General features: G+C 35.2%; 2 protein-coding genes and 1 pseudogene across 2 annotated transcripts; all 3 read left to right on the top strand.

Moving 5' to 3' along the window:
- Positions 1-1,379: 1,379 nt before the first annotated feature.
- On the top strand, positions 1,380-12,849 carry LOC139884412 (uncharacterized; annotated as a pseudogene).
- Positions 12,850-18,190: 5,341 nt separating this feature from the next.
- LOC139884411 (diacylglycerol kinase 2-like) lies at positions 18,191-20,950 on the top strand. Its single transcript, XM_071868449.1, has 7 exons — positions 18,191-19,306; positions 19,419-19,791; positions 19,870-19,946; positions 20,020-20,139; positions 20,243-20,407; positions 20,544-20,681; positions 20,801-20,950. The coding sequence occupies exons 1-7, from the start codon at positions 18,191-18,193 to the stop codon at positions 20,948-20,950; spliced, it is 2,139 nt and encodes a 712-aa protein (XP_071724550.1).
- Positions 20,951-22,432: 1,482 nt separating this feature from the next.
- On the top strand, positions 22,433-23,926 carry LOC139884410 (reticulon-like protein B8). Its single transcript, XM_071868448.1, has 5 exons — positions 22,433-22,646; positions 22,728-22,908; positions 22,992-23,133; positions 23,466-23,535; positions 23,766-23,926. The coding sequence occupies exons 1-5, from the start codon at positions 22,433-22,435 to the stop codon at positions 23,924-23,926; spliced, it is 768 nt and encodes a 255-aa protein (XP_071724549.1).
- The last annotated feature ends 737 nt before the right edge of the window (positions 23,927-24,663 follow it).

The raw sequence follows: 24,663 nt of genomic DNA, 5'->3' as shown, positions 1-24,663 counted from the left end.
AACATTAAGTATGTTAACCACCCGCTCCCTTAATTTCACTTACTAACCACCAAATTTCGGATTCTTAAACTTGTAACAAATATAGCCATCGAGTCTTCGACCTTAACTTTCCGTTAAATGTGCTGACATGACAACTGACGTGGTAATTTTTTTATTAACAGTTGGGTCTTTTGTCACATCACGAGTCAAGTCAAGATACATGAACCAATTTATTGAACGGTTTAACCGATTTATTTTTTATTAATCGGTTCATCTGAATCATCTCAGCAAATTGGTTCTCGCCTTTTACCCGAGATATTAAGAATCACATTTCCACCTGAAAACGTAATCTTTAAAGTGATTGTGGTGGCTGATGCACAAAGTTTCTTGCCTTCTCGGCTATAAAATCATTGGCGGATGCGAGAAATTTACTCCGAAATCGTGAAACTAATATTTGACCCCGCATCGCGATCGTTCATGAACTTTTTTTTAAGTAATCCGTAAACTTTAACTTATCTTAAATCATTTTTAAAATATAAAAGATTATTTTTTTAAATCATTTTCTATTCTAATAAAACTTATATAAATACTCCTTTCGTCTCAAAATACATAATATTTTAAGTTTTTAAATTCATTTATATTTACATATATTTAATTAAAGTTCTTCACTAAAACATATTTATGTGAATAAATCTAAAAATTTAAAATATCATATACTTTGAAATAGAGGTAGTAGTAGATATTTTTTCCTCTGTGTGGTATGAATTTATATTGTGGCAATTCATTATTATCGTTACATATTTAGGTATTTTTCGGTAGTTCTTATCGGCTTGTACATGAACAACGTTTAAGATATCTACTATTTCAATCTGCAAGAATCACACGATACTCAATCTTAAAAAAGAAAAAAAAATTGTAAACATAAATAGAATCTATGCTTATAAATATTAAATGTCATTAACATACATGCATATAGACTCACAAACTTATAACTCCAATAATAGATCACTTATTGAATGGGAAATATTAACATCATTAATTAATATCTTATCCAAAACATCATTAATATAATTAGCTGACAAGTGACAAGAGATACATTGCTTTTTTACCATAAAAGAGTTAATCAAATACTAATCCGTATCATGAATATACATAACAATGTATCAAAATCGAAAAGTCAGTCGATTACAACACTCCAATCTCTCTTTCACACTTAATACTTTATAAATATCAAAAGTCGATTGGCCTTAAACACACACTAAACTTACTAATTTGCTCTTCTTTAATTTCCAGTCAATTTCGTCATGGCTCGACCGAACTCTTCACTACTCGTACTTTCCTTGGTGATCACTGCAACTCTCCTAATCACCCGATCCGACGCTTTATTTTGTACCGAAATCATGTCACGTTTGTCGCCGTGTTTAGATTACATTATTAATGGTGGTTCTCTAGTTTCTGTTACTCCAGAATGCTGCAAAGGGACAAAGAACGTTCTAGGTTTGGACGAGACCAAATCTTATCGGCAACAAAGTTGCGGCTGCTTGAAAGGGATATTCGCTAGCTTTCAAGGGGCCAAGGTTTCTAATGCTGCTGAAATTCCCCCCAAGTGTGGATTCAAGTCTCCTTTCAAGATTAGCATGGGAACTGATTGCTCTAAGTATTCAATGTAATCAATCTGTTTGAACAAAATCGATGCTTAAACCGATTAAAGTACACGTAGCCCTTTGGTTTTTCCAATTCAGTCGATTTATACGGGACCATGATCCTATACGTGCATTACATGATATTGATATTTCTAACTATATAACGTGATTTTTTTCCCCCCATTCAGGGTCATGTGATCAGGATGATCTTGATGGGCAAAGATGATTTGATAAAGAAAAAGTATTCCAGTTAAATAAGATTGATCAGTTATCTTGTAATAGTGTTTCCAAAATAATTGTTAAGAAGTGATGCATCCGTTAGTTTTCAATGGATAGTTCCTTTATGATCCCAATATATATATACACGTGATATATCACATATTTCGTCTCTAATTATTAGTCACTTTTTTTTATGTAAAAAGAGATAGTAGTGTACGTAGTTGAACGTCAAGAATGCGCAGTACAAATAAAATGAATAATTACATGGAGGTCCTTCAATTATACTCAAAATAACGGATGAATGCATAAGCTATTTAACGTCACACACGTACCCATAAACTATAGATCCATTTAAAATGTAGGTCCATGCTTTCAATAAACGCTGATGTGGCCTAACGAAGCCGTGACTTTGTTAACGAGTTTATGTGACTTTGTTAACGAATTTCTCCACTATTCTCTCCCATTTCACTTACTCTGGCTGTCAATCTCTCTCTCTGATCTCCTTCCTCCGTCGCTCTCTCCGATATAAATCTCTGCCCATTGTTAGGCAAAAAGGACCAACTATCGGCCAACATGAATGATAATGCGAGAGGACAAACGCCGAAATAAACAATCACTAAGGCTTGTTAAGTTTAATATTTAAAATATGGGGGACCAAAATTGAAATATATAGTTTGGTTTGGCGCGTCTTTTATGAATGACACCATCACAGGCGAAGGTTAAAATATAGCTACCTGAATGACGAGGACATTAACTTTTCATTGTGCGACGACTTTCGTACCTGATTTAGATCAAAATATACTATATTGAATTTCAAAGAAATATCATATATCGAAGGGGGAGTAGTAATCCTATATGAGAAGTTTAGAACTATACTCCATGATATTAATTGACATTGTTGATGCGTCTGCTGATTGGCTTTTTAGTTCATCTAAGGCCGCCCACCTCCAATTTTTTTATCAGTGTCGTCATTCGCTTCGTCATATATATCCATAGTCAGTCAGGTTATTCTTTTTTAAGGTTGACATTAGCGATCACGTCCAAAATGAAAAAATCCAACCCCTCCACTGGTCAAGTATTTTGGTCAAACGCACGAATTGAAATTCAATATTCAAAGGGAAAAGACATAAAAAAAAGAAGAAGTTAATGTTGATTTTCATCACAAAGTCGTCGTTGAATAGCTCCTGAAAATCCTTACATAAGGCATAACTATCAGGTGATTATTTGCTAAAACTAGGAAGCCATGTCGTCTGCTCTCAAACCGGTAAAATGACGACTGGTTTTGTCTTGTCACTAACCTTGTTTTGCTATGTCTCCTTGTTGTTACCCAGTTTAGTAATATCTGCTGTTCTGGGGAACTCCATTAATACAACTCATCCACTCAAAGATGGAAACACTCTGACCTCACCAGATTCCACCTTTCAACTTGGATTCTTTAGTCCTACTGGCTTTCCCACTCGCAGGTACTTAGGATTGTGGTACACGCAATCGCCCGATACCATTCCATGGATTGCCAACAGAAAGCTTCCCTTAAACAGTTCACAAGGAGTTCTACAAATGTCCTCTGAGGGAATTCTTCATCTTGTGGATGAAAATGGGACCTTTGTTTGGTCGTCCAACGTGTCAGGCAGAGCTGTGGTTAATCCAATCGCACAGCTCTTGAATTCGGGGAATTTTGTGATTAAAGATAAAAATGACGACAACCCGGATAACTACTTGTGGCAGAGCTTTGATTATCCTGGAGATACTCTGATACCAGGCATGAAAATTGGAGTTAATAAAAAAACAGGCCATGATATTTTCCTTTCTGCCTGGAAGAGTTCGGATGATCCATCTATAGGTGAATATACTTTTGGATTTGATATTTCAACTCTTCCTCAGTTGGTTGTGAAATTGAATTCCAGTGTTAGGTGGCGTTCTGGTCCCTGGAATGGTTACCTCTTCACTGGCTTTCCCGAGTTTCTATCAAAGGTTTCATTTGATTTTCAATACATTTCGAATGATGAAGAAGTATACCTTATTGCCAACCCTGTTAACAACTCCACCATTTCAAAATTTTTTCTCCTTCCTCAAGGAACTGCAACGCTTTTCACCTGGACTGGCTCTTGGACGGAAAATGTTGGAAGCCAAACCGATGCTTGTGATTTTTATGGGACTTGTGGCACATATGGTTTGTGCAAAAACGACAATTCGCAGTTGTGCAGTTGTTTGAATGGATTTAAACCTAGGAACGAACAACAATGGGAGCTTGGTAAAGGCACATCTGGGTGTGTTCGAAAGACTCGGCTGAATTGTGCCGGTGACAGATTTCAGAAGGTGTCAAAAGTAAAGGCTCCGGATACAGTGAAATACTGGTCTAGTAACAGCACGAATCTCGAGGAGTGTAGAAAACTCTGTTTGAAGAACTGTTCGTGCACGGCTTATTCAAATTTGGATGTAAGGGGAAAGGGAAGTGGTTGCCTTCAATGGTTTGTGGACCTGATCGATATTAGGACCTTCCCTGAAACAGGCCAAGATTTTTTCGTCAGAATTGCTGCATCTGATATCGGTAAGAGCCTCAACATCCGTAGATATTCAGACAACAACTCGTTATACTAGAATCAAATATTGTACTACAGTTTCATTGAGTGTGATGGGTAAAGATAGACTTTTTCCCCGTTGTTTTGGTTCTTTCTTATTCAAATGGATTCATGCTGTTATTTTTTATCTACAGAAGCAACTGCTGATGGGAATTCCAATACAAGACTGTCGATAATACTCGGAATTTCGTTATCTGTGGCTGTGTTGATGATTGCTGTAGTTGTGTTTTCTTGGAGGAATAAATGTTTCAGAAATTATGGTGCATCTTAACTTTTTCCATGATTTTCATTCTATTTTTATGGAAAGTTTCCGAATTTGATGAAACTTTGAGAAGAACGATGCACGATGAGTAAGCGTTTCATTAAAAACTCACCCTATATAATTGTCCTTGCAGGAATTTCCAAAACCAGTCCTAATGATGGAAACAATGACGATCTAAAATTGCCATTATTTGACATGGCCACACTTTCTTGTGCAACAAATGGATTTTCCTATCAGAACAAAATTGGAGAAGGTGGTTTTGGACCTGTCTATAAGGTAACATTCTGATCTAAGTCCTTTTAGCCAAACAAATATGGCTTAAATTTCGTCATGTGAAGCTTTTGTTATACATTTAATAGGGAATCTTAAAGGATGCGCAAGAAATAGCTGTTAAGAGGCTATCAACAGAATCTGAACAAGGACTCGATGAATTCAAGAATGAATTTTCACACATCGCAAAGCTTCAACACCGGAATTTGGTAAAGCTTCTAGGATGCTGCATTGATGGCACTGAAAAAATGTTGGTTTACGAATTTATGCCTAACAAAAGCCTCGACTTTTTCCTTTTTGGTAAGATCTTCTGCTAAATTTCTAAAGTACTTATAGAAATTTCTCAACCGAGATTTGGTGAATGAAAATTTAAGCAGATGAAGCTCTATGCATGTCTTTAAAATGGCCTCAACGCTATCACATCATCAATGGGATTGCTAGAGGGATTCTTTACCTTCATCAAGATTCTAGGCTGAAAATCATACATAGGGACCTAAAAGCTGAGAATATTCTATTAGATCTTCAAATGAACCCGAAAATTTCGGATTTTGGTCTTGCCAGAAGCTTTGGAGAAATGGAAACTATAGCAGCAACGAAAAAAGTGATAGGAACATAGTAAGTACATTAAATATCTCTCGTGAAAAAAAGTTAGCTTATACAGTATATTTATAAATAGTAAAAATTGGGTTTAACGTATAATGATTACTCGCAGCGGTTACATGTCTCCCGAGTATTTTCTTGATGGGGTTTACTCAGTCAAATCCGATGTGTTCAGCTACGGAGTTTTGGTGTTAGAGATTGTGAGTGGGAGAAGAAACAGAGAGTTCTATCATCCTGATCACTACCATAATCTTCTAGGCCATGTAAGTAATTGATTTTATTTTTTCTCTTATAGGATTTTTTTATCATCAAAAGCTAATGCCGAGTTTTGATTATGCAGGCATGGAGACTAGCTTGTGAAGGAAGGCAACTTGAACTGGTTTCCGAATCAATCAAGGACACATGCAATTTAAGTGAAGTGTTTCGGTCTATCCATATAGGTCTATTATGCGTCCAGCGAAGTCCTCTAGATCGGCCAACAATGGCGGAAGTAGTCATGATGATGGGGACCGAAGGCCGATTGCCCCAACCGACACTTCCAGGTTTTTTCTCGGAAAGGGATTTGGTAGAAACTACTAGTTCTTAAATGTCGAGCATCAAGAAAAACATTTGAATATACAATTACAGTATTAGAGGGTAGGTGAAGAAGTACTCAAAATTAGGCATTGTATAGTACTGTATTGTTATTTGTTAATATGATGATAGCACACAAGCAATTGACCTTTTTGTAGAATGGAAGTCAGAGTTTTGACAAAGTCTTGTAATTCAGATTTTGGATGGCAAACAAATGAGATTGCACACACAAGTATTACAAATTCCTATGGTTATTAGAAACTCTTCCGTAAATTAATAAATTCTCAAAAATAATAAATTTGTTCGGTCTCGATTTGAGTCAAGGTAAAAAATTGAAAAACTCGATAAAATAATAAGATAATAATTCTTCGGAAGATTCCTTTATAATTTTGTCCCAAAAAAATCATAAATTAATAATTCATAAAAATTGAAAAAAATATATTATACTCTATTGAAATATGATTTAATAGTTGTCTGTTTTCTTTTAAAATTCAAGTCTATTTGGAGCTCATATCTAACTTTTCTTATTGCATCCAATAGTTCAGGTGTTGTATTTTTGTATTGTATCATAAAATTGTGAAGAGTGTTCGACGCCATAAGTGTTTCCTTTCGCGTAACAGGCTCCAAAGACACCGTATCATCTTCGCCGTCATCCTCTGCATTGTTCTCAATGATAGTACCCACAATATCTTCTAAACTTTGAACCTCCGAACATGCTTCATTTTCACCTAGATAGTTCATTAGATTGTCGATATTCATCTTATTACGATAAATTAAAATTTATTAACTCTCTAAATTAATAAATTTTTCCGGTTCTGATATTATTAATTTATAGAATTTTAACTGTATACTATTTCCGTCTCAAAATAGATACAAAATTTTAAAAAAATTTGCATCTATTTTGAAACGGAAAAAGTATAATAGTAGAAGATAACTTCTACTTGCTTGACAACTCAGCTTTCAAGGTGATTTATATGCGGCCACATCAGGATTTAAACAAGTGTTGTGTGTCCTATCTGATTTTGTAACTTTGACACTCTTTTTAATACATATTAATACTGTTAAATAAGGTCACGGCCTCTCTTCTCAACGTCTACATTAACATTAGCTTCTCCAACCAAAACGCCTTTTACATCAGAGTAAAGAAAGATATTGTAGAGTAAATCAAGAAACGCAAAAGACTATAAACCGTCCATAATAAAAGTGTCAAGCATTTCTCTAGGAAAGTTAATAGCAATTAAAAATAATTAAGTCAGGTATTTAAAGTTAATAATTAATAAGGCATAATATAAGGACTTCCAAACGGCAAAAACTTAAACATGCTTTTGGTTTTATATTGCTCCATTCAGGAACTCTAATTTCCTTCCTTCATGTGCAGATATACTGATGAGATCATCATGCAGAAGGTTAGTGGAGGGATGTTCATTGATTATTAACTATATTATTATTTTATTTTAATCTTTTTTGTTTGTTTGAATTGGTTGAGGCATATCAAGCATGGATTTGCTATACACTCAAAATGAATATATACGTGATAGAAATGTGATTTTCTTTTTCTAAGATGACAAAATCAAGTGACAACTCTTATGTATATATATCTTACTGACGAATTCAAGTTGACGACTGACAAGTCAGGGCAGGAAGCCTTGAAGCGCCGGAACCTCTTCCCCACTTCCAATTAGTGAGAGACATAGGAAAATGAAAACACTATGATCAATGATCTAATTCCATCAATTATAGTTAATACTTCAGTGACGTTTATTCCCATGTATATTCTATGATTTGTTAAACTAACCATTGCATTTTACATACAGGATATCACCCCTGCCGCTATTTGGTTGTACATAAAGAAACGAGTTTAGGGAACGCTAGACAATATTTAACCGATATGGATTATGTTATTGTATGGTTATGGATAAGGTTTGAGCACATTCACCGAACAAGATAAAGAAATGAGTTTAGGGAAGAAGAGGAGGTTGTGAGATGGAAGAAGTTAGTTGATCAACTGAATAGAATTAACTGAAACGGAGTGAGAGACTAAACGACTTTAGAGGGGGAAGAAAAGTTTTTATTAATTTTCAGAATGGTCCTCTTGTTTTCAATTGTTTCCTTTTAATACAATCGAATCGAGTGAGCTCTTAAAATCCAGAACACCATCTCCAAACTTGAGCACTCAATTCGTCCCCTAATCAACTCGGTTCACTAGCATTTATACGGTTTAACCTAAAAATTCGATCTAATCTAACCCAAATGATTGCTTCGCAAATGACGGCGGTTACAGATATGAGATTGCCGTTAGACTGACGGCGCAACTGAAGGAGGCAAGGATAGGAATTGGGGATGTCCTCATATCATATATCTTGAATTCTAATCGCAAACCGCTGTTCAGCGATGCTTTTGTTGGAAGGTGGAGATTTTTTCTGCCTTTCATTGTCGGAAAGCGGGAATAATTTCTGTATTTTGACAAGAGTTTCGAGAGACGGTGGGTGTTTGGATGTGAAGACAATGATTGTTCGGTAGGCGGTAAGTATAAGGGAGTTTGGGAGCATGAATACTGAGGATTGGAATGGAGTTAAGTAATAAGCATGATAACGTGAGGGACAAATGGGTTCAATATTTCAAATGTAAGGGACGAAGTATATAGTTTGGTTTGGCCCTTCTTCTAATGACATCATACTGAAGTCTGAACGATGAGCACTTGTTAGCAGCATAACCCGTACGGCAGTCCATACTATATTTGAACTATACTCCATTATTTGAGATTGTCGTGATTCTCGGCTGATGGCATTTTAGTCCATCTTTGGCCGCCCACCTCCATTATTTGTCGTCGTCGTCATAATTCGTTTCGTTAAATATCTATCATACAGTCATAAATGACATCCCACAGTCAGGTGATTCTTTTTTTTATAGGGTTGACATTAGCAATCCCGTCCGAAATGAAAAATCCAGGCCCTCCGTTGTTTAATACTACATCCGTATATCTCAAATAAAATAAAAAATAATACTACATCCGTCTCTAATTATTAATCATTTTTCTATACATTTAAAATTATTCGTTATTTCTTCTATACATTTTATAATGAAAAATGACTAATAATTAGGGACGGAAGAAATATACTGATATTTTGATAAAGGTCAAGAATTGAAATTCAAGAAAAAGAAAGCATAAAACTACAAGTTTATGTTGACGTTGATTTTCATCACAAAGACCTCATATGGAATAGCTCTTGAAAAGATATCATGGATGTGTTTGGAAATCACTCTATAATTACACGACTGTGTAATTACTATGATGTAATTACGTGTCCGTATAATTAGGTATGAAATAATTTATTTTTAATGTTGTTTGGTTAATATTGTATAATTATGTTGTAATTACAAATATTATATTTGGTTGTACAGTTAATATTTATAAAATTAGATCATAAAATATAAGTAATATAATAAAAAAATTTAAACGTGTAAATTACACCGTATAATTATACCAATTTTTTATGAAGATGTCGAAATTAAAACTGTGTAATTACAACCCCGAATTACACATTTGTCAAAACGCATCAAATCGTGTAATTACACGATTTTTCAATTACAAGATGGTTTTCCAACCACTCCCATATATAAAAGACATAACATATCTATCAGGGTCATTATTTGCTAAAAATAGAAAAGCCATGTCTGCTCTCAAACAGGTGAGATGAAAACTGGTTTTGCCTTGTTTTGCTATGCCTCCTTGTTGTTACCCAGTTTAATAATATCTGCTGTTCTGGGGAACTCCATTAATACAACTTATCCACTCAAAGATGGGAACACTTTGACCTCACCAGATTCCACCTTTCAACTTGGATTCTTTAGTCCTACTGGCTTTACTTAGGATTGTGGTACACGCAATCGCCCGACACTATTCCATGGATTGCCAACAGAAAACTTCCCTTAAACAGTTCACAAGGTGTTCTACAAATGTCCTCTGAGGGAATTCTTCATCTTCTCGATGAAAATGGCACCTTTGTTTGGTCGTCCAACGTGTCAGGACGGGCTGTGAGTAATCCGACCGCACAGCTCTTGAATTCGGGAAATTTCGTTCTTAAAGATAAAAATGACGACAACCCGGATAATTACTTGTGGCATAGCTTTGATCATCCTGGAGATACTCTAATACCAGGCATGAAAATTGGAGTTAATAAAAAGACAGGCCATGATATTTTCCTTTCAGCCTGGAAGAGTTCGGATGATCCATCTATAGGCGATTCAACCTACGGACTTGATATTTCCACACTTCCTCAGGTGGTTATCAAATGGAATTCCAGTATTAGATGGCGTTCTGGTCCCTGGAATGGTTATATCTTCACTGGCTTTCCTGAGGTTCTATCAAAACTTTCATTTGATTTTCAATATGTTACGAATGATGATGAAGTATACCTTATTGCCAACCCTGTTAAAAACTCCACAATTTCAAAAATTGTTCTCCTTCCTGAAGGAACTCCAACACTTTTTACCTGGACTGGCTCTTGGACGGAAAATGTTGGAAGCCAAATGGATGCTTGTGATTTTTATGGGACTTGCGGCACATATGGTTTGTGCAAAAACGACAATTCGCCTTTATGCAGTTGTTTGAATGGTTTTAAACCTAGGAATGACCAACAATGGGAGTTTGGTAATGGCACCTCTGGGTGTGTTAGAAAGACTCGGCTGGATTGTGTCAGTGACGGATTTCAGAAGGTTGAGAAGGTAAAGGCTCCGGATACAATGAAATACTGGTCTAGTAACAGCACTAACCTCGAGGAGTGTAGAAAACTCTGTTTGAAGAACTGTTCATGCACGGCTTATTCAAATCTGGATCTAAGGGGAAAAGGAAGTGGTTGCCTTCAGTGGTTTGTTGACCTGATCGATATTAGGACCTTCCCTGAAACAGGCCAAGATTATTTCGTGAGAATTGCTGCTTCTGATATGGGTAAGAGCTTATGACACCAGTAGATTTTTAGGCATTTTACTCGCATCAAATACTCTACTTCAGTTTCATTGTGTGTGATGGCTAAGATAAGACTTTTTCCCCATTGTTTTGGTTCTTACTTATCCTAATGAATTCTGCTGTTTGTTTAATCTACAGAAGCAACTGATGATGGAAATACCAATAAAAAAATGTGGATCATACTCGGAATTTCATTATTCGTGGCCGTGCTGATGATTGCCGTTGTTGTGTTTTCTTGGAGAAATAAATATGGTGCATCTTTAGCTGTTTTCATGATTTTCATTCTATTTATATTGAAAGATTCCAAATTTGATGAATGAGCATTTCATTAGAAATTTGCTTTATTCTATCCTTGCAGGTTTTCTCAAAACTAATCCTAAAGATGGAAACAATTACGATCTAGAATTGCCATTATTTGACTTGGCCATACTTTCTTCTGCAACAAATGGTTTTTCCTATGAAAATAAACTTGGAGAAGGAGGTTTTGGACCTGTCTATAAGGTAACAGTCAGATTAACTTCCTCTTAACTACACAAATATGGCTTGAGTTTCGTCATTACGGTTTGTTATACATTTTGTAGGGTATCTTTAAGGATGGGCAAGAAATAGCTGTGAAGAGGCTATCGAAAGAATCTAAACAAGGACTCGATGAATTCAAGAATGAAGTTTCACACATTGCAAAGCTTCAGCACCGGACTTTGGTAAAGCTTCTTGGATGCTGCATCAATGGCACTGAAAAAATGTTGGTTTACGAATTTATGCCTAACAAAAGTCTCGAACTCTTCCTTTTCGGTAAGTCTGCTGCTAACGTTTTAAGGTAATTGTAGAAAATATTCATCTGAGATTTGTTGAATGAAAATCTTGGCAGATGAAGAGCGAAACATGTCATTGAAATGGCCTCAACGCTATCACATCATCAATGGGATTGCTCGAGGGATTCTTTACCTTCATCAAGATTCTAGGCTGAGAATCATACATAGGGATCTAAAAACTGAGAATATTCTATTAGATCTTGAAATGAACCCAAAAATTTCGGATTTCGGTCTTGCCAGAAGCTTTGGAGAAATGGAAACTAAAGCAGCAACCAAAAAAGTGATAGGAACCTAGTAAGTACATTAAACATCTCCCCTGGAAAACGTTAGCTTACATTTATGGATAGTGGAAATTCGGGTTTAACATGTAATGATTGCTCGCAGCGGTTATATGTCTCCAGAGTATGCACTTGATGGGGTCTATTCAGTCAAATCCGATGTGTTCAGCTATGGAGTTTTGGTGCTAGAGATTGTGAGTGGGAGAAGAAACAGAGGCTTCTATCATCCTGATCACTGCCATAATCTTCTAGGCCATGTAACTAATTGATTTTATTTTTCCCCTTGTAGAAATCTTTTCATCTTCAAAAGCTATTGCTAGGATTTGTTTAACCGAGTCTTGGTTACACAGGCATGGAGACTATTTTGTGAAGGAAGGCAACTTGAACTGGTTTCCGAATCAATCAAGGACACATGCAATCTAAGTGAAGTGTTTCGGTCGATTCATATAGGTTTATTATGCGTGCAGCGAAGTCCTCTTGATCGGCCAACGATGGCAGAAGTAGTTCTGATGATGGGGACTGAAGGCCGATTGCCCCAACCAATGCTTCCAGGATTTTTCTCTGAAAGGGATTTGGTAGATACTACTAGTAGTTCTTCAACAACACCAAGCAGCCAGAAAACATTTGCACCACATGAATACCTAATTACAGTGTTAGAGGGTAGGTGAGTATCTAATGATGAATACTACATTGTACTTTTTTTTTGTATGATAGCAAACCAAGTCTTAACTTGTTGTAAAATGAAAGTCACGAGAGCTTTTCTTTCTTTGGATACTTCTTTGTAAATTTCAGATTTGGGATGGGAAACTCTTTTGTAACTTGATAAACTTTTATGTTTATATAACTTCAATCTACAGCGCAAAAAAAAAAACTAACTTTCTTTTATTTATGTCTTTTATTTATTTCCCAAAGTAGTTAATATATGTCTTTTCTTCTTAACAAGCCTATAACTCTACGAGATAGCCATGCAAAGTTTCGGGATGTGATAATTTACAAACAGAACCCTCTCAAGCCTATAACTCTGGATGCTTTAAATAAGTCTACAACCCGGGACAACTTTAATACATCTCAGAAAGAAAGCATTGAACAAGGCTGTAACTCAGAATGACTTAAACAAAAACTCGGGTTAATTTAAACAACGCTACAACTCGGTATATTTTAAACAAGGCTACAACTCGGTATAGATTCTCCAAAACAATCCTACAAGTCGGGATTTACTAAACAAGGTTGCAACTCGGAATTAGTTAAACAAGCTTACAACTCGGTAAACTCTTCAGATCTGCAACTAGTACACAAGGGAAATATGTAGTCCTTTCATCCTGTTGAATTCTTTTTTCTCATACCTAATCTTGTTACGAAATACATAAAAAATATATTATTGCTTACATTTCTATGCTTTATCAACCACGTTTCTAGACTTGTTTTTGAAGTAACTGTTAAATCTTTGAGATAGGAAGGTTTGAGAAAACTCGTTCCTTAGCTCGAAAAATGGCCGAAATCGACTGGAAGCTCACAAGAGAACTGTTTCCCTTAGATTTCAAGATATTGAAGCTAATCAAGATAGTAACAAGTCGCGAACAAAGTGTTATGTATCATCAATTGTACTGTGCATAAAAGTATTGCACCAATCCAATTAAAATATTTGCTTCATAAAAGCATCACATTCTATCCAATTAAAATTGTCTCGCCAACGAGGGATTGGCCCAATTGAATTCGATTCTATGAGTTGGTAGTTTGTAATAGGAATTAATAAAAAAAAAAAAATGTTTTGTCTCGTGAGCATTAAAACATTAAACCATGTCATACTTCACTATATATATAAATTACAAATGGGGGATTTTTATAACATGAGAAGTCAAATTATAAGAAAAATGATTAATGCTTATAAAATGACATGTTTGATGATATACAGAGATTTGTTGATAGCTGCACTGTTATTATACCTTTCATAGATTCCTAAGATGCTCCAGCTTCAAAATCAATCTTCACTTGATAATGTTATCTATGTGTAATTTGTAAACGAAACAAAATATATGAAAATCATTTCATGGTTCGATTATCCTATCACCGATAAAATTAAAGCAAAAGTCAAATATCTAACATGAAATCGAAAAGAGCATACTCGTTGAGAGTGTAGATATTGGAGATGAAGGCAGGGGTTGGCTATCCACGTACGACTCCGCCAACTCTGACTCGACGACCATTGCCACTCTTATTTTAGTTTTGCAATCTCAAAACCGTCGTGCATCAAAAGAAATTAGAGATATACATAACTATATTGACTTAATAATGTTATAGAAACTAGAGGATAAAAAATAAAGTGATTTTAGGGTAAAATTCAATTCACCCCTAAATTTAATTAAGTAGTTTTTTCAAGTTAATAAAGTAGTTTTAAGCATCCTTATTGTGATTTTTTTTTTGCATGACATACGCACGTTATTATTTATCATATATTTAAGATTTGTAACTATTATACCCACGTGGCAAAATAAACTAATATGAACATTTACAACACATGGAATTTTCACTTCTAAGTTCTAACCTAATTTCATATTTTGATTTTTGGGTTGTTTCAACATCGAAGACTAAATCGAGAAAGTTAATTTTTTTTAAGTGCATGCATATGAAACTTATAGTATAAGAGAGAAAAAGCGCAAAAAATAGTATAGAATATATAAGAGATAATACTAGAATATCATGCCAATTCCTTTTCAGTTCTAAACCCAGGTTATTGAGGAAAAAAATCAGTATCAAATTAAAACAAAGTGTTAGATATAGATCTTGGTGAAAATTGAATTTTTTTAATAACATATTAATTTTAATCAAAATATGATTTGCTGTATTGGTCTTCCATCTCCCTTATTCTTCGATTTATACTATTTATTTTTTAGTTGTTCTATCATTTCGATGTTCAAATTCAAAATATCAGAGACGAACTTTCAACTAACTTCTTTATCGTTCACATCAATAAAATCATCAAAAACAAACAATAATTAACTTTAAATATCTTAATCTTTACTAAAAAGATTATATTTATTTTTATCTATATTCTTATGCATAATAATTTTACTTTTCTCAACTAATTATTGATTATTTCGTCGGAGACTATATGTTGTTCGGTTGTCCAATCACTCAATGAAGTCATATTCGGAGTAAGTTTGGTTTATCAAGAGCGTCACATATGGACATGGACTCAACGCTAAAGTTCACATCATATGGTATTATAGTCTGAAGGAATCGATGTAAGGTAGTTCCATGGATTTAATGAGGTCTTCTTATACAACCACCACGATGCTTTCAAAGTCCTAACACAATTGAAAGTCAAGTGTCCCTCTCGTAACTTCAAGAGATCTTGAAACTAGGAAAGATATACTTTCCTTCTATTATATCAGCTCAATGAAAGTCGTAACTGATCCCACAAAAATGACTCATCGCATTCATGAAATTATCTCAAACCGTCTATACATCGACATATAGTACTACTTGACATGAACCCTAGGTTTGTCACATCGTCCACGTGTTTCATTCCGGATATTCTAAAATCACACTACATATGACTTTTTTGAGGAGAGATGTTTGACTACGGCAACAACACACAATCATAGACCGAATATAATCAAAAATTAATTGAGATAATATTATTCCATATTCTTATACTTAACAATTTTACTTCTCTCGACTAATTATTGATTATTTAGTCGGAGACTACATGTTGTTTGGTTGTCCAACTCAATGAAGTCATACCCGATATAAGTTTGGTCTATCAAGAGCACCACCCATGAACATGGACCCAACGTTAAAGTTCACATCATGTGGGATTATATTTCGGAGGAGACGATCTAAGGTAGTTCCATGGATCCAATGAAGTCTTTTTACACAACTACCACATGCTTTCAAAACCCTAACACAATTGAAAGTCAAGTACCCTCCCATATCTTGAAACTGTGAAAGATATACTTCCCTTCTATTATATCAGCTCAATGAAAATCGTAATTGGTCTCACAAACAAATGACTCATCACATTCAGGAAATTATCTCTAACCGTCTATATATATCGACATATAGTTTTACTTGACGTGAATTCTAGGTTTATATATTTTTAATCATATATATTTTAAATCAGGCTAACAATTTAAAATGAATGTATCATACTCAACAATTTAATCAACCAAATTATTAAAAAAATATATTAGCTTAAGCATTATTATATTGTTTTATAAATCTTAAATCTGTATATAATATTTTTTTATATTTTATTTTATTTTTCTAAAAATAATGGGTAGGGCCCATAGCTTATATCCGTTACTGAATTGGTGAAATTTATGAGAATACATAAAGATGAAAATGATAAAATTGATAAAGATATAATTAATAAATATAATTAATATTTTTTAAATTTATAAAATTTTGCATTTATTTTAAGACGAAAATAATATATTAATTATTATAAATTTTATGCAAATTCCTACGCCACACTCCCGTCCGTCCCTTATAGTCAGTGGCATCATTAACATCAACACCATTTGTTACATAAGCATTATCAAGACAGACACCAGCTCTGACTACGATAGCTTCTTATATCGTAGTTTTAGCCACGATCATCTACTAATTTTACGTTATAAATCAAACTTTTCATATCAAAAGAGAAAGTTTCTTATTATTTTTTTTTTTGTTTGGTTTCTAGAAATGTAAAACAAAGTAAATAAGTAGAGGAGGCCTAATGCAGTTTATATTATATTAATTAAGATTGGCAACAGAACGGATCGGATCGGATATTTTCTTAATTTTTTCGATTCGATCCGGAAAAAACATCCGGACGCTATTATCCGATCCAATCCGCGGGTATTCACAACTAGTATCCGAAGTCGATCCACTCAAAAAAATAAAAATCCGATCCGATCTGAATTTCAAACAAAATAAATTTAATCATTATAAAATGTCAAATCTAAAAAATATTTTTATTTTTAAAAATTTTTAATTATTTTTTACATTACTTTTAATTAAATTCACTAAAAATTAGAATTTATTTAATAAATTATGTATATTGTGCTATGTATTTATTGTTATAATAATAATACTATTATATTTATATTTATATTAATATAATAATATATCGGATCGGATCTTTCGGATAATAATATTCTATATCCGTATCCGATCCGATCCGCAGACTTTTCAATCCGAATCAAATTCGATCCGCAACGGATCGGATATCCACGGATCGAATTTAAATTGCCGACTATTGATGAATATGAATTTATTAATTATCAACATTTATTATTTCAAATAAAAGTTATCACGTTTATTCGGTCTTTTAAAAAATAAATAAATATCACGCTTATTCTCTTTTGTTAAAAAAGAAGGATAGGAAAAAATCGATCAAAAATTAATACTCTCTTTTAATGGGCTATGGTTAGGAGTCCAATGATGTGGGCTAATGAGATTCTCATTCGCTGTATATAAATGCACATAATAAATTCTCCATATTTTTTGACATTTTTTTTTTTTTGACAATAATAAATTCTCCATATGAAATTGCGATTCATTTAATTAATTATTAGAAGATACTTTATTATTGCTATATTTTGATTCGTCAAGATCAAACTGAATCAATATCTTACAAATACATTACCTTTTGAATGCCCTTAGATTTCGTCAAATATCGTAATTAACAAGACAGACAAACACGCTTCTCGTTCTCTCCGTCGGTAAGCTTCTAATCTCCTTTTTTGTTTGTTGTTGATGATGATGATGGTTTTGTTGATTCAGAGAGATCCAGATTTTTGTACATTTCATGGTTTTAGATTTTAGCTAGTTTTGTTATATCCAATTGAAAATGCGTCGTTTCTTCTATATTTTTTATTCTTATTCTGTTTATATTGAATATGATGATGGTGTCAGGTTCTGCTTAGTTTATTGTTATGTGATCTTCAAGCAAGCATCCATGAGATGGGACCGGAATTGGAAATCGTATCGTCGTCGTAATCTCGATTTTACCGTTTTCACACGATGTTTGAGCAACGCATTTCGTTTCTTATCAGCTTTTTGACCAATTCTAATGCCTTTGTGTTTGGATGGGTGATCACTGTCTTGTGTGGCATCGTTGCTGTTTCGTATATCTTCCTTAAATGGGAGAAGAAAACCTCTCTCAATTGGGTTAAGGCTGCTGCCAGAGCCAAGAAGGAAGTATGGAACAAGTTAAAAGTTCCTCTGTCCCATCACAGATGGATGGAAGACTATTCTTATACCCAACAGCCCTCAACTTGCTGTGTTTGTTTGACTTCCCTCGTCTCTTCCCATATCGTGGGTACTAGACATGCATCCCATAATCCTGTGCACTGTTGTGCTGTTTGTGGTGCTGCTGCACATTCGTATTGTTCCGATTTCGCGATCAGGGATTGTAAGTGTGTAGCCCAAGCTGGGTTTGATCATGTACGCCATCATTGGTCCGAAAAATGGGTTAAAATGGATGACAATGCTGACATATCTACGTTTTGTTTTCACTGTGATGAGCCGTGTGGTGTTCCTTTTATCAATAATTCTCCAACATGGCACTGCTTGTGGTGCCAGCGCTTAATACATGTGAAATGTCATGCTAAAATGGTGAAGGCATCAGGCGATGCTTGTGATTTAGGTTCTCTTAGACGGCTCATCCTTAATCCCCTCTATGTCAAAGTTGACGACAAAACTGCTGGCAGAGGAATGTTCAGTTCTCTCACAGGGGGAATCTTAGCCTCTTCTGTCCGTGGACAGGTGAAAAAAAAGCGTCAACGAGGTAAAAATGGAAATGGATCTTCTGTTAATGCTCCATCACAAAATGGCTCTGCTACCAATTCTCGCCAGGATTACATGTTCAATAGATTTTCTGGTCTGAAGAAATCTAGGAGCGAGAAGAACCTTGAGAGCTTGAAGAATAGTGCTGGAGTACACTCTTTAAAGGGAAACCACTATGGGCTAGTTCAGAAAAAAGGAGGAACCTTCCCTACAGATTTAGTCAAGAAATATGCATTGGCTGAACTGCCAAATGACGCGAGGCCACTTTTGGTATTCATTAATGCCAAGAGCGGAGGTCAACTTGGTCCCTATTTTCGGAGGAGGCTAAACATGTTGTTAAATCCTCTTCAGGTAATAATTCAGGCTCACTGCTATGAGCTTTTATCTTTACTATGATATTATTTAAATTGATACAACAATGGCACTAAACAAAGTTGGCTGGGTTATACTTTTCTTATTGCAGATATTTGAATTGAGTGCGTCTCAGGGGCCTGAAGTTGGTTTGGAATTATTTAGTAGTGTACGATACTTCAGAGTTTTGGTATGTGGTGGAGATGGTACTGTTGCTTGGGTCCTAGATGAAATTCAGAAACACAATTTTGAATCTCCTCCTCCTGTTGCTGTTCTCCCCCTTGGCACTGGAAATGATTTGTCAAGGGTTTTGCGTTGGGGAGGAGGATTCTCTAAGGTGGGCAATCAAAGTTTAAGTACACTTTTGCAAGATATTGACAATGCGGCAATTACAATGCTGGATCGTTGGAAAGTAACTATTCAAGAAGAAAACTCGGATGGTGTCCAAAGAAAAGAGCGATCCAAGTTCATGTTGAACTATTTGGGTATGTACATTAACATTACTTTTTCTTTAGCTCTTTCTCGGATCTGTTCAGAATCAGAATTACATATCACTTTTACAGGTATTGGTTGTGATGCAAAGGTTGCATATGAATTTCATGTGACTCGGCTTGAAAATCCTGGAAAGTTCTCCAATCAGGTACCTTAATATGTTTGTTATCTTTGTTATGTTTGTGACTTTGTCACGGTGTTGACCAATGTATTTTGTGCAGTTTTTGAATAAGTTACGGTATGCCAAAGAAGGTGCTAAAGATATCATGGACAGAACTTGTTCCGAACTACCATGGCAAGTGTGGCTTGAAGTTGATGGTAAAGATGTTCAGATTCCTAAGGTAACTAACTGGCACTCTAAGCTAATTCCATCTTATAGTATGATTCTAATCGTATTCACATCTGAAACTCCGTTTTTCGATTGATTTTTTACTTTTCCCCCAGGATTCTGAGGGTTTAATTGTGCTCAACATTGGTAGCTATATGGGCGGTGTAGATCTCTGGCAAAATGACTATGACCATGAGGATAACTTCACACTTCAATCAATGCATGACAAAGTTCTTGAGGTTGTTTGTGTTTGTGGAGCATGGCATCTTGGCAAACTTCAGGTCTGAGACTTTCTTTCATGATGTGATGTGGTGACAAATTAGTGGTCTATTTCTTGCTAAAAGATCAAGTTTTAAGAAAATACAAGACATGATTATGCATGCTTGTTAAATAATTTTCTTTTTCATTACTTGTCAGGTCGGACTATCACAAGCCAGAAGACTAGCCCAAGGAAGGGTCATTAAAATACATGCTTCAAATTCTTTTCCTGTCCAAATAGATGGTGAACCTTTTATACAACAACCTGGTAGCTTAGAAATAAGACATGACGGACAGGTACCATCTCCTTTTCAATTCAAGAGATAGATATATGAAAATTTAAATCAGTTAAATTAAGCTTTTCTCAAACATAACATTAAATTTTGGCTTTCTTCCGTGTATTGTTATTATTTTAGGTGTTTATGTTGAGGAGGGCCTCAGAGGAGCCAAGAGGACACCCAGCGGCTGTCATGACGGAGGTGTTACTGGATGCCGAGTGCCGAGGAATCATTAACCCTAATCAGAAGAAATTACTTCTCCAGCAATTAGCCCTCCAACTATCTTGATCGTAATCTTTTAATGACTTCCCCCCAATCCAACTAACTTTTGACATTTCATATCCGCTATTCCGGCCATGTAGGCACACTTTTGTCCTTGAAGACTGAACTGCTCATTCATAGAGAACGAAAAAAAAAAAGTTTTGACCACAAAATATTATTAGAGGAGCAGCTGACAGGAAATATATATATATATACGAGATTGTAAAACCATGCAAGTGAGAAATACTATTGTGAGCAGAGTGTATACTTTTGTTTAATTTAAAGAATTTTTGAAGCTTTTTTTCTTACATTTTATGTTCCGATGAAAAGAGGATTTGAATCAAACCAGTTCTGTCGGACTCATGAATATTCAAGTTGACCAAAATAAGCCTCTTGATCAAAATTGAACAAATTTGTATGGCTTTCAGACTCAACTTACTCGACTGACCCAATTTATGAGCTCAGTAGACTATTTTAGAAGACAGTCGAGCGGAGCCGAAGATAGTGGCGAAGCACGTGGTGCATGTCAATATTAATCAATCATCCTTTTTTATTATTTATCTTTTTGTTATCGTCTTCTTTTCTAAAATATCTAGTACGAACATTCCCAGACCAATAGCTCCAGTGTACAGAGACAGAGAGAGAGAGAGAGAGAGAGAGAGAGAGCCATATATAGCATTATAGCTACTGGTCAATTTTTCATTCAATTTCAAATAATTAAAAAATGAATTAGATTAAATCAAAAAGCTGCTCACGCAACTACTTGCAATCGGCATTTAGCTCAAAACAACCAACCCCATCACACACACACAGTGCTCCCATTCGCATTTGCGTTGTCTACTTTCTCTTGGTTTCGACCTCTCTCTCTCTCTCTCTCTCTAAGCTTTATGGTGTTTTGTTCTGCAATTTTGTGATAATCTATTTATCTTCTGCTGAATTTGATTTCTGATGCTGGGTTTCTTTGCTTTCTTCCACAGTTGACTTCCTATTTCTTCATTCAGAAAATCAAAGTAGTTTCCAATCTGGTTCGTCTCTCAGCCTTTTTTAATTGCTTTAAGTATTATTATGCTTGATTTGCTCAGATAAATAAATATTTAATTGTCTGAATTAATTATTATTGGTGTATGATCAGCTGGTTTAAAGTTTTCCTTTTTAGTTGATATTGTTGTTTATTAGCCTGCCCTTCAATAAGCTGGATCATTTACTTGTCTAATGAAACAAATGTTCTAGTTATATACTCCATATCGATAGATCAACAGCCACCGTTTATACCAAAATCCTGTCAAATCGTATAAGAGTTAAAATTGAAATGGGAGATTCTACACGGTCCTTTGTAGCTTTGTTTCGGTTCTTAACTTTATAGTCTATTCCATGAGCGATTTCATCGTATGTTTGCTGTTTATCTTTCACAGCTGCTATATTTAGCTGTGAGACTTTTAGCATAGATTTGACTTCTGGAAGAATTTGACTTGATGAGGTAATGCTTCTCCTTTTCTCCAAACAGGAACAATGCCTGAGAAAGTAACAGCCGAGAACTTTCTCAACAATCTTGTTGGATCCATTGCTGAGAATGTTCCAAGCAACCTTGTCGAAACACTTGCTGAGAACATGCCAAAGCAGAAATCTGGGTCATTCTTTGAGCAAGATAATTCAGCAAGTACCCGCTTCAATCGGCTGTTCGGACAGAAGAGGCCTGTTCACAATCTTTTGGGGGGTGGAAAATGTAGGTTCATTTGTGGATTTTGGTGCAATCCTAATCTTATATTACTCTCCAAGTAACCTTTTGCTTGTCAAAATCTTGTAGCTGCCGATGTTTTGTTGTGGAGGAACAAGAAGATATCAGCTAGCATTTTAACAGGCGCCACTGTTGTCTGGATACTCTTTGAGTGGCTTAATTACCATCTTCTCACTCTTGTATTCTTTGGTCTGGTGCTTGGCTTGCTTGCTGAGTTTGTTTGGGTAAATGCTTCAGGCTTTATTAACAGGTAAGTAAAACTTGTGGACCTCTTTTGTTGGCATAACGCATAACAGGCCCAGTGACTATATTAATTAAATTTTGTGGGAACAGGTCAGAGAGGAAAGTCCCACGCTTGGTTATTCCTGATGAGATATTTGTCCAAAGTGCTGAATACGCTGGTGCTCTGCTTAACCAAGCATTGGGGTTTCTTCAGGATGTGGCATGTGGAGGAAACTTGAAACAATTTCTTCTGGTAATCTGAGCATTTTTCCTGAGTATTCCTTTATTTCCTGTCCTGGTTTCAAAATGACTTGTTATGTCTTGGTTTTCAACTGTGCTAGGATGTTGTATTGTAAGTTGTAATTTCTAAAAGCTAGTTAAATATCTATCTATTTTCTCCGCATCCATGTGGTGTTGCATGTCGCTGCAAGAATGCATAATTTATTAGATTAATTTCAGGAAATGACATGCTTAAAAATTTCAATAGTCTTAAATGTCAAACATTATATTTTATGGGAAAAGCACTCCTGCTTTCTTTTCCTCTCGTTATTGGAAAGATTAATTCATGATGAAAATATTTTCCAGGTTGTAGCTAGCCTGTTTGCTGCTGCCGTGATAGGAAGCTGGTGCAACTTTTTAACTCTCGTTTACCTAGGTACAGAATCTTACATTTTTCTCAATTTCATCTTTTTCATCCATTAGTTTACAATCTCCAAGGTCACATTCATGCAATTTCGAGAACATGGGTAAATGCCAGCTAAAAGCTATAAACAGTTTGATGCATAATCAAATAACTCCTTTCCTATGTAGCTTCCTTTTAATTATAATTGATATTGTTTGTTTATAAAGAAAACTATAGAATTGTGTTTTTTCTTTTCCCTGAAGGTTTTGTGGCAGCACACACTTTACCGGTCTTCTACGAGAAGTATGAAGATCAAGTGGATGGGTTCTTGGACAACTTTATTGGCCAGATGCAACATCAGTCTCGGAGGGTCAACATGAGTGGCTTCCTGAACAGGATTCCCAAGGGGAGGAAGCGTGAATGATAAGTTAAGTACAGGAAATGGCCTAGAATAAAACAATTATCCATGGGGATATTGTTTGTTGCTACATAAAGAGTTGATGCAGAATTTGTACAAAACTATTTGTATATTTTAATTGATCTGTGATGTTTGTTACAATGCTTGTATTTGATCCCAACTATTAATGACAGGCCATTGTGTTGGCGCAAATTGATTGAAAGTATAATGTTTTGGACAAATCTTGGACGATTTCAGAGTTTAGGGATTAAACTGTTAAAATATAAAGTAGCAGAAATTGAGCTATGCCGCAATTCCCTTTTTTTTTTTTTTGACATTCAAAGAGGAATATTATTAACCTAAATCATGGTTTGCTAAATTTTCCATGGATGACAATAATCTACCTTGCCCATTGCTTTTGAGATTGGCAATACTATGAGCAAGTTGATTGTTGGATTTTGGGACATAAGAAATTTCGCATGATACAAAAGTGGTAGCTAATATTCTAATTCTATCTATGATATTCCTGCAGGCCAAGAAATTGGGGCCGATGCTATTTACATCCTTAACCACCAAAAGTGCATCCGATTCAAATAAAGCATGCGTCAAACCATAAGATTAAGCCAATAAGACTCCCATAAGAAGGGCTGCTGATTCTGCGAAGGTTATGTCCATGAAGCCGGTCTCCTATTTGGACTGGTAGCCGATAGATAAGCCTCTTGAATTCCTGATAACAGCTCCTAGACCCCAAGATCGAGAATTAT

The sequence above is a fragment of the Rutidosis leptorrhynchoides genome, unplaced genomic scaffold, assembly GCF_046630445.1.
Source record: "Rutidosis leptorrhynchoides isolate AG116_Rl617_1_P2 unplaced genomic scaffold, CSIRO_AGI_Rlap_v1 contig55, whole genome shotgun sequence".
Lineage (NCBI taxonomy): Eukaryota > Viridiplantae > Streptophyta > Magnoliopsida > Asterales > Asteraceae > Rutidosis > Rutidosis leptorrhynchoides.
Note: the sequence above shows the minus strand (reverse complement) of the source record. Positions and strands in the feature narration are given on the sequence as shown.

Excerpts from the sequence above, each read along its gene's own strand:
- LOC139884411 (XM_071868449.1), top strand. The coding sequence starts at position 18,191 with ATGTTTGAGCAACGCATTTCGTTTCTTATCAGCTTTTTGACCAATTCT. Across the intron at positions 19,307-19,418 it reads TGTTGTTAAATCCTCTTCAG|ATATTTGAATTGAGTGCGTC; the intron begins GTAATAATTCAG and ends TTCTTATTGCAG. Across the intron at positions 20,140-20,242 it reads AAGATGTTCAGATTCCTAAG|GATTCTGAGGGTTTAATTGT; the intron begins GTAACTAACTGG and ends CTTTTCCCCCAG.
- LOC139884410 (XM_071868448.1), top strand. The coding sequence starts at position 22,433 with ATGCCTGAGAAAGTAACAGCCGAGAACTTTCTCAACAATCTTGTTGGA. Across the intron at positions 22,647-22,727 it reads TCTTTTGGGGGGTGGAAAAT|CTGCCGATGTTTTGTTGTGG; the intron begins GTAGGTTCATTT and ends AAAATCTTGTAG. Across the intron at positions 23,134-23,465 it reads ACTTGAAACAATTTCTTCTG|GTTGTAGCTAGCCTGTTTGC; the intron begins GTAATCTGAGCA and ends AATATTTTCCAG.